This window comes from Solanum lycopersicum, chromosome 10, assembly GCF_036512215.1.
Source record: "Solanum lycopersicum chromosome 10, SLM_r2.1".
Classification (NCBI taxonomy): Eukaryota; Viridiplantae; Streptophyta; class Magnoliopsida; order Solanales; family Solanaceae; genus Solanum; species Solanum lycopersicum.
In genome coordinates, this window is record NC_090809.1 from 32,516,479 (window position 1) to 32,526,851 (window position 10,373).

Here is a 10,373-nt window from a genome sequence, read left to right on the forward strand (position 1 = left end):
TTAGAGACGCAAATACCCTTCTTGAATGGGTACTGGAACTATCCTGCCACATTAAATTAGGATTACCTAACACATTTGAGTTTATTGTCTTAGACGTATAGTCATAAATTTCATGATAGTGAAAAATTTAATCCATATTCAAATGATGTTTAAATCTTCTGTATATAAAATAATTAAGTTTTTCCACGTGTCCTATACTATTATGTCAATATATGATCGATGTAATCGATCTACCACTAAGAAAACCATCTACAGGTGTAGGAATATGTATAGATATAAGAGAAAAGTCATAAAGCATATTCAAATCCAAAATAAGGCACATACTTACGAAGTTGATCTACACTCAAAATAAAACTATAGTCAAATAAGAGCATATCGAATGATACTTTGAACAACCTTGATTGTCCCAATAAGATTAGTTATTTATGAAGGTAATATTCTCAATCACCGACATATTGCTCTATGATCTATTTAGAAATTTATAACTACTATGCATACATCTCTAAAGCTCAAGATTTTATTAACTACTGCTTCAATTTTGACCCTACCTATGGAGAGAGAGGGCTATGTTGTATATTGTGATGATTCTCGGATTGGTCTTGGTTGTGTTTAATGCAGAAGGGAAAGGTGATAGCTTATGCTTCGAGGCAGTTGAAGTGTCATGAGAAGAACTACCCTATTCATGATTTAGAGTTGGCGGCTGTTGTGTTTCCATTGAAGATTTGGAGGCATTATCTTTATGGTGTTCATTGTGAGGTGTTCACGAATCATTTTAGTCTCCAATATATATTCAATTAGAGGGATCTCAATTTGAGGCAGTGGAGATTGTTGGAGTTGCTCAAGGACTACGACATGACTATTCTTTATCATCCAGGTAAGGCAATTGTTGTAGCAGATGCCTTGATTTGGAAGACGGTAAGTATGGATAGTCTAGCCATGTTACAGGTTGGTGAGCCTCCTTTAGCTAGAGATGTCTAATCCTTCGCATTTAGCTTTGTGAAACTTGATATTTTAGAATGTGGTAAGGTGTTGACTTATATGGAGGCTAGGCCATCCTTGTTGGAGAAGATTCGGGCTCAACAATTTGATGACGGCGATTTATGTAAGATTAGAGACAAGGTGTTAAAAGGAGAAGCCAAGGCTGAAATTCTTGATAGTGAGAGAGTTTTGAGGATTAAAAGTCATATTGTGTTCCCCAGACAGTTTATTTGACTAGATAGATCATGGAGGAGTCCCATAGTTCGAGGTACTCTATCCATTCAGGGGCTACTAAGATGTATCGTTACTTGAAGCAACATTATTGGTGGTGTTGTATGAAGAGGGACATAGTTGATTTTGTATCTCAGTCTTTGAATTGTCAGCAAGTGAAGTATGAACACCAAAAGCTTGGAGGTATGACTCAGAGCATGCCCATACCTGAGTGGAAGTGGGAGCGCATTGCTATGGACTTTGTGGTAGGGTTGCAACGTACCTTGGGTAAGTTTGATGCTATATGGGTCATCGTGGTTCAACTGACTAAGTCTGCACACTTTGTACCAGTTCAGACTACCTATAACTCAGAGAAGTTAACCAAGATCTATATTCGATAAATAGTTCGTTTGCATGGGGTTCCTATATCTGTTATTTCAGATTGTGGCACCCAATTTACATCTCATTTCTGGTGGTCTATGCTGAAAGAGTTGGGCACTCGGGTGGGTCTTAGTACAACCTTTCACCCTAAGACTGATATATTCAATTAGAGGGATCTCAATTTGAGGCAGTGGAGATTGTTGGAGTTGCTCAAGGACTACGACATGAATGCTCTTTATCATCCAGGTAAGGCAAATGTTGTAGCATATACCTTGACTCGGAAGGCGGTAAGTATGGGTAGTCTAGCCATGTTACAGGTTGACGAGCGTCCTTTAGCTAGGGATGTCTAATCCTTGACCAATAGCTTTGTGAGACTTTCTATTTCAGAATCTGGTAAGGTGTTAGCTTATATGGAGGCTAGGTCATCCTTATTGGAGCAGATTTGGGGTCAACAGTTTGATGATGGTGATTTATGTAAGATTAGAGACAAGGCGTTAAAAGAAGAAGCCAAGGCTGAAATTCTTGATAGTGAGGGAGTTTTGACGATTAAAAGTCATATTTGTGTTCCTCGGACAGGTGATTTGACTAGATTGATCATGGAAGAGGCCCATAGTTTGAGGTACTTTATCCATCCAGGGGCTACTAAGATGTATCGTGATTTGAAGCAACATTATTGGTGGTGTCTTATGAAGAGGGACATAGTTGATTTTGTATCTTGGTGTTTGAATCGTCAGCAAGTGAAGTATGAACACAAAAAGCCTGGAGGTATGACTAAAGGATGCCCATACCTGAGTGGAAGTGGGAGCGCATTAATATGGACTTTGTGGTAGGGTTGCCACGTACCTTGGGTAAGTTTGATATTATATGGGTCATTATGGATTGACTGACTAAGTCTGCACACTTTGTACCAGTTCAGACTACCTATAACTCAGAGAAGTTAGCCAAGATCTACATTCGAGAAATAGTTCGTTTGCATGGGGTTCCTATATCTATTATTTCAGATCGTGGAACCTAATTTACATCTCATTTCTGGTGGTCTATACAGAAAAAGTTGGGCACACAGGTGGATCTTAGTGCAGCCTTTCACCTTAAAACTGATGGTCAATCTAAGTTTGGATAATTCAAGTTCTTGAGGACATGTTGGGAGCGTGTGTGATTGACTTTGGTGGTCACTGGGATCAGTTCTTGCCATTAGTGGAGTATGCTTACAATAATAGTTATCATTCAATCATTGAGATGGCACCATTTAAGGCTTTGTATGGTAGGAGATGTCGATATCCAATTGGTTGGTTTGACGCATGTGAGATTAGACCGTGGGGTATAAATTTGATGAGGGAGTTCTTGGACAAGGTCAAATTGATCCAAGATAGACTCATCATGGCTCAGAGTAGGCAAAAGAGTTATGCAAATAGGAAGGTTCGTGATTCGAAGTTTATGGTTGGAGAGGGGGTTCTACTTAAGGTTTCACCCATGAAGGGGGCAAGTTGAGTCCAAGGTATATTGGTCCGTTCAAGATTGTGGAGCGTATTGGGGAGGTCGCATATCAGTTGGCTTTACCACCTGGGTTGTCAGGTGTCCATCATGTATTTCACATTTCAATGTTGAAGAAGTATCATTAGGGTGGTGCTCATGTGATTCAATGGGATTCACTGCTACTTGATCAGAATTTGACTTTTGAGGAAGAGTCGATAACCATTTTGGATAGTTAAATTCGGAAGCTAAGGTCCAAGTAGATTGCTTCAGTAAAGGTTCAGTGGAAGCATCGTCCGGTGGAAGAGGCTACATGGGAGACAGAGTAAGACATGAGGAGTAAATATCCTCATCTTTTTGAGTGTTGAGGTTAGCTCTTTTCTTTTTCCGTTCGAGGACGAACATTTGTTTAAGTGGTAGGTGATGTAACGACCCGCTAACCGTTTTGACAACTAGGACTATTTTGGATTTTTAAGGAAAATTTTAAGGGGTATTTTTAAACTAATCGGTAGCTATGCATATCTAATTGGTGATTTTTTTTTGTTAAATGAGTATTATATCACATCCATAATTAATAGTAACCACTTGACCCATGTAATTGAATTATGTTAGTGGAGTTAGTTAAGAGAAAAAAGGAGAACGAGTAAAACGAAAATAGACAAAGGGCGAAAGATGGGGTCTCGTATCAAGATTTTTTAAAAATCTAAGGTATGCTAAGATTTTTTAAAATCTAAGGTATGCTAAGATTTTTTAAATTGTTGAAGGGCGTTTTCCTAATTAAAGATTAAAACGAAAATAGACAAAGGGGTAAGGGCGAAAGATGGGGTCTCGTATCAATGGTGTGACGGGCATTGGTACGAGTATCGGTGTTGTAAAACCAAAAGTTACTACTATAAAATGCGGATTGTAATTTGAGAATTTCCAAAGCATACGGGCATTAGCTGATATATTATTGAAATTATTGTGTGATTGTGTTTTGTTTATTACACCCGTATAGTTGTGATAATTTAGGTGGTTATGTATAATGTTGATATTGATTGCGCTTAAGATGCATCATCATCCCCTTATATTGAAATAATATTGTGTATATGCATTGACATGTGATTGAGTATAAGTTGGGCACGTGGTGATCGTTCCTGCTGGGGATGGTGAGATGTTAAGATTGTAACTTAGGCACATGGAGACCGTCCGTGCGGAAATTGTTTGATATTATGATAGTGCATTTAGATCATCCGCACAGACATGTGGAGATCGTCCGTGTCGGTATATGGACCTCGCGAGTCCCCCATGGGTCATGAGCTCTCGATGTATTTTCGAGAAGTATCATTTATATACGGTTGAGTAAGTACTAGGTATTCTGAGACATATCATTACATGGTATCATATTGCATTGTATTTCATCACATCATTCATTCTTGATGATTATGTGTTTTGTTTGGTGTTTGGAAAGTATTTGTTGTTTGATTACCTTTATTGATGAAACTTAAATAGTAAGTGTAATATATATATATATATATATATATATATATATATATATATATATATATATATATATATATATATATATATATATATATATATATATATACTTGTATAATTTCATAATTTATTTTTCTTATATAAACTCCCGTCACTACTTCTTCGTTGTCGGTCAATGAGACATATTGGGTACACGTATTCTCGTACTCATACTACACCTTGTTGCATTCTTTATGGTGCAGATTCAATTCTGAGTGGTGCACATCTCAAGGAGTATTTTGAGTCCGAGTTTAGACTGTTGTGGTGTTCTGGTGAGCTGCTTGGTTGTTCCGTGGCCCACAATTCCCTCTATCTTTTACTTATTCTATTATTCAGTATTCATACAGGATATCTCTTATGTTAGATTTGTCATTTTAGTTTCATACTTGCATCGTATTTTAGAAGCTCTTGTACTTATGAAACCAATTCTTGAGTAGTACTTTTTTTTTCAATTTTTCCGCATTCGCACTTATGAGGAGCTCAGTGTTGGAGATTTGGTCTATTGTTGTCTTTTCACTCATTAGTTAGTTAAGTTTGTTAAAATATGTTGGTTTTCTTACCTATTGGTTGGGAACATAGGTGCCATCACGACTTGTGATTTTTGGGTCGTGAAGGCCTTTCTATAAAACTAGATATCAGGTGCCCGCGCTAGCGCAGGCCCAACGTATGTTAGTTTTTTTCTTCCAATTTATGTGATACAGATGAAATTTGAAAAAATGAACTAAATTTTTTATATGTGTTTTTTCTGAAAATATTTTATATTATTAATTTATGTACCTTTTATGTCATTTTTGAATAATATATGTTACTATATCTGCTTTATTTTACGTAATACAAGTGATTTTAGGAAAGTCAACGAAATTTCTTATATAATTCTCACATATTTTTAGTTGTCATTTTACTGTGATTCATAGTACCTTTTAGTTCTTGCGTTATTTTTAAACAATATATGCAATTTTTTTTGTTTCGATAAAATAAGGGAGTCAACCAAATTTCATTATGTTTTTAAACTATGTTTTTCTAAAAATATCTTAAATTGTTATATTGCGTTTTTAAGCTCTTTTTTATTTTTATGTAACTTTCAAATATGTAACAAATTAGAAATTAAAACGAAGAATTAAAATTTTCAACTCATTATATATCTATATTAAAATGTTCAAATCTTTAAAACTCCAAATATATATGCACAAATTAATATATAGAAAGATGTTTCTATAATTATTTATTCTTGATAGATTTTTGCTAGTATGAAATTATATTTTTATTCTTGTTTGTCTTTAATACAAATATATCATCCTATTCATTTTTATTTGTTAAGTTTTTGTAACATTTTTTTCTTATTTTCAATCTAATATATATTATTAATTTTTATCACATTTATTTATTTTCAAGTATATTAATTAGAGCCAAAATAAAGATGAAAATAATTAGTTCATGATAAATTTTTATATAAAAAGTAGGCATTTTTTATAAGCATAATGAATAGAAAAAATATTATGAATTAAATTAAATTAATGTAATAGTAAAATAGAGTAAAAATAAAATAGATATCACCATAACTCACAAAAGAAAAGAAAGTGAAGTAATAACAAAATAAGTTAATGGTACTAACAATAACTTCAGATGTTTCTAAAACTATTTAAACTTTTTTTATTATTATTCATAGATTTTTGTTAGCCTGAAATTATATTTTTGCCCTTGATCATTATTCACATCATATATAGAAAGATAATTCTAGAATTATTAAATATATTTCTTGATAAATTTTTGTTAGCGTGAAATTATATTTTTGTCACGACCTAAAAATGGACGTGATGGCACTCGTCTTATCCCACCAAGACAAGTCAGCCTAAAACTCAACCATTACAATAAAGTACGGAAATAAAATATAAGTAACTTAATAAAAACCCAATACCTGGTAGTCACGTGTACAAGCCTCTAAAATGTTACAATTGATTCAAAAGAAAACTCAAGTCTCACATGAACTTCTTTCTAGAATAGAACAAGATCATAATTAAGAAGAAGAAAGTTTGTTGAGATGGAAACAACTACCTCACAAATCTCCAAGAAGCTTGGGAAAAGAAGAGAACGACAAGTACAACAAAAATCCAGGCTCATAACCTACAAAAAATTTGTAGAAGCAAAGGGTGAGTACCAAACCACACGGTACTCAGCAAGTAAACCTCTAAACACAAGCTAAGGGGATGAAATACGGGTACTCCTACCACCCCCAAACGAACCTCCACAACTACAACCTGCATTAAATTAACTCGACCTAACAGCTCACAGTTTACATAGGACGTACCTCAATAACAACACTTAGACAAATTACATATCCTTAAAAACAACACTTTAAAAAAATTACATATCCTCAACAACAATACTTCAACAAATTATATATCCGCAATAACAAGCTCAATATTAATCAATCACAAGTTTCGCAGAAAGGCAATCAGAAGATCAGCAAAACACGATATCAAGTTCACTAATGATAAGTATGTGCAATGTAATGGAATGCAATGTAAAGTCTAATGATGCATGTATGACCTAGTGATACACACCCGCTGTCTTCAGTCCGGGACCCCTGGGGGACATATCTGTCCATGCATCTGTCGCGGCGCATGACACGACTCTCGATAATGGTAACCATCACGGCGCGCGATACGTCCTTCGAAATATAGTATCCATCGCGGCGCGCGATACATCCCTCAAAATGGTACATCCTCTTAAGTACTCTTTCTTTCTCAATGCACATAACACTTGTCACAACCAATGCCTCAGAAAAATGCAAATGACAAGTTCACACAAATAATGAAGAGATGACCATTTTCATAACATCGCACACTTCACAACCACACAAACATGAAGTCACATCAACAATGATTCAACAAGCCTTTGACCTTTTCTCAACACATCACACATAAACAGTGGATCACATTGCCTTTTGTTAACCTTTTTTTTTTCATCATTAGAATTAATCAATGTAGACAAGTCAACCCATCACCAATCTCATTACTCCCAAACATATACCACAAGGAAATACACGCATTTCATACACTTAAGAATACTTTAGAAATCCACTTGCCTCAAATAGTCAAACAATCACTCCGAGACTTGAGCTTTCCCTTTTTGTTGAGCTTCTGAATCGACACAGTCTATTCAAGTATATATTCACAATAAAGTTTCAAAACTAACAACGCCCACATTATAATAGTTTTACCTTAGACTAAAAAACCCACTCAAAATACTTAACCTAGTTCTTATATCTTGGTGTCAATTAATATGTCAACTCTCATATTTATCAAATTTCAAGCTTAAGATTAAGTTCCAATTTTATCAAATATCATAATTCAAATGGTATTCGTATAATATCATACATCTAATATTTAATTGTGCATACCAACCTATCAAAACATGAATTATAATGTAGTAAGCTTAAGTAGATTCTTCACAAAAATTTGAATTAGGTCGTTAGAAACCTTGGACCAGGAAATTAATTTGCTGCAAACTGAACTATTTTAAACTAACATAAAAAACATATAGTCAATATCCTCATGATTATCATCAATCATTTGCATCATTAGTTCCCATTCTTAAATTGTCAGCCTTAGCTTATTGATAAAAAAAAATTCTTTGCCTTATTCTTGGCCAAACAACGCCTACAAACATTTTATGACATTCACCCATTTCCCTTTAATAATATTACTATATTAATATAAGTGCCATAATATAATTTCATAGAAAGGATAAGAGTTGGGAGTTTCACTTATCTTTGACGTGAAGAAGTGCACGCCGTTTCTTTGCATTCGTCTATCTCCGTTTAGTCTTATTTTTTTCTCTCTATAATTGAGGACTCAAATATTAAACCCTACTTCTTATTTTAATATATAAGAGTTAAATAGTACATGATATTAAATAAATTATCACTTTAGTTCACTAACTTTCAATTAATTTAATTATCTATATTATCCATCAACAAATTAACTAAAGTTAAAAGAATAATTTAGAATTTTCAAAAAAATAAATTTTTTTTGTTCGTTACATTATCCACCACTAAAAACTATGTTCTTCCTCGAACATAAGGAAGAAAAAGAAATAACCATATTACCAAAATCTTATGTTATGACCTACTATTTGGTGTTCATCCCTCCAAGTAAGCTCATCCTTAAAATCATTCCATCAAGATCAACTATTAAGAACTAAATTTTTTAATCAAATTTTGAAAAATTTACAAATCAGGAGTGATTATTAAGTCTTAGACTGACACATTAACTCAATCTAACTAAAACTTATTGGACCTTAACACAACCATCGTTACGCATATTATTTTTTTCACATAACCATCAGAATCAAAACTGACTACAACCAGAAGTGAGCCTGAATCAACCAACAGACATTTATAATACACACACCATCAGACATCTTATCAAAATTTCCTTTTTACAACACAATCTTTCACGACTTAAGTTATGAAAATATGTTCTTTAGACATAAAGTACTAATCAAGCGAGAATCAAACTTATCTAATCCAAAGAAGAAGAAGATCAAGTAAACACCCAACAAGCGATACACTCTAGGATGCAGAATCTTTAACAACACTATGAGATAATTGTAACTATTCACGAAAGCTCTTCTATAAGTTCTCATAAGCAAAGTTGTGCAGGTAGAACCAGTGGTATACTTAAACTATCCCAAACTACATTGAATCTATCATAATTGAAATAACTCTGCCTAAAGATCTCACCCTATCAAGAGGACATAAGAGGATCAGTACATCCGATCCACCACTAGGGATATACACTCATAGAAGTGAAACACGTGTGTGAATAATAATAAAATCATGTCCAGAACGAAGAAAGTTGTCACATAAGAATATATAGAATAAAGCTTGAATAACACAAGATACTTTTTCCATAGTGTCCATATTAATAAAATTTCATTCATCTGACTCAATTTCTCTATTTTTAGCCACCCACAATCAATCAATTTTATCTCCATCACAATATTACAAATACTTGATTCATCAACTCCCACATACTTCTCACGGTATCCCACTGAAGCTAACACTCTAAATAATAACAAACATCATACTACACTATCCATCTACCTTACTCTCCAACAATCACTGCTATCAAAGTCATTCTAGTAAATCCATTGTCACCTCTAAAATTTTCAAACTATGACTCCCTTTTTTTTTCACGTAAGTATCTCATAACAGATATGAGTCACCCCTAAGATTGATAGCACTAGTTTGAATTTAACAGTATTTTCCAATCGAGGTAAGATAGTTGTATCACCCGTAATGCCAACTTCACACAATCTCTCACATATAAAATTTTAACTATTATTCACATCATCATATACCTCAAGTCAAAACTAGAGAAATTCTTAGTTACTCCAATAATTTTGTATACTATATTCTCATAACCTCTACTCGCCATCAAATGCCCATGTAACACATTATAACAATCTATATCGTCTCTTAAAAATAGTAGTTTCAATTCCCTCAATATCAGGTTTAATTGTAGGTCCATATTGTTGCGTATCTATAAGTCACATATCATAATCTGGACCATTTAGCTCCATATAAAAATCAATAATCTTACATACAATCAATAATCTTACACACTTCACATTTTTCATCAAAATTAAAACTCAATCTTCAAAAAAAATTAATTTATAAATCCCTAGTAAGTCTATACCGAACTATTTCACATCTCATAGTCATATCTAAACTCATAGTCAAAAATCAATAAATAATTCAACTACAAACCAAGGGTTTATATGAGAAGTCTCATTCCTTCACTTTTGTAGAT

The 10,373-nt window shown here is 33.7% G+C and overlaps 1 protein-coding gene across 1 annotated transcript; it reads left to right on the plus strand.

Moving 5' to 3' along the window:
• The first annotated feature begins 1,223 nt into the window (after positions 1–1,223).
• Positions 1,224–2,584, plus strand: LOC138338796 (uncharacterized). The gene is made up of 5 exons (XM_069289882.1): positions 1,224–1,392; positions 1,630–1,691; positions 1,740–1,815; positions 1,957–2,334; positions 2,481–2,584. The coding sequence occupies exons 1-5, from the start codon at positions 1,224–1,226 to the stop codon at positions 2,582–2,584; spliced, it is 789 nt and encodes a 262-aa protein (XP_069145983.1).
• The last annotated feature ends 7,789 nt before the right edge of the window (positions 2,585–10,373 follow it).

What these genes read in the sequence shown, in the direction of transcription:
- LOC138338796 (XM_069289882.1), top strand. Translation starts at nt 1,224, where the DNA reads ATGGAGGAGTCCCATAGTTCGAGGTACTCTATCCATTCAGGGGCTACT. An exon ending in GAATGCTCTTTATCATCCAG is followed by an intron (nt 1,816 to 1,956) that starts GTAAGGCAAATG and finishes TTTCTATTTCAG; the next exon opens with AATCTGGTAAGGTGTTAGCT. An exon ending in TGAACACAAAAAGCCTGGAG is followed by an intron (nt 2,335 to 2,480) that starts GTATGACTAAAG and finishes ACTTTGTACCAG; the next exon opens with TTCAGACTACCTATAACTCA.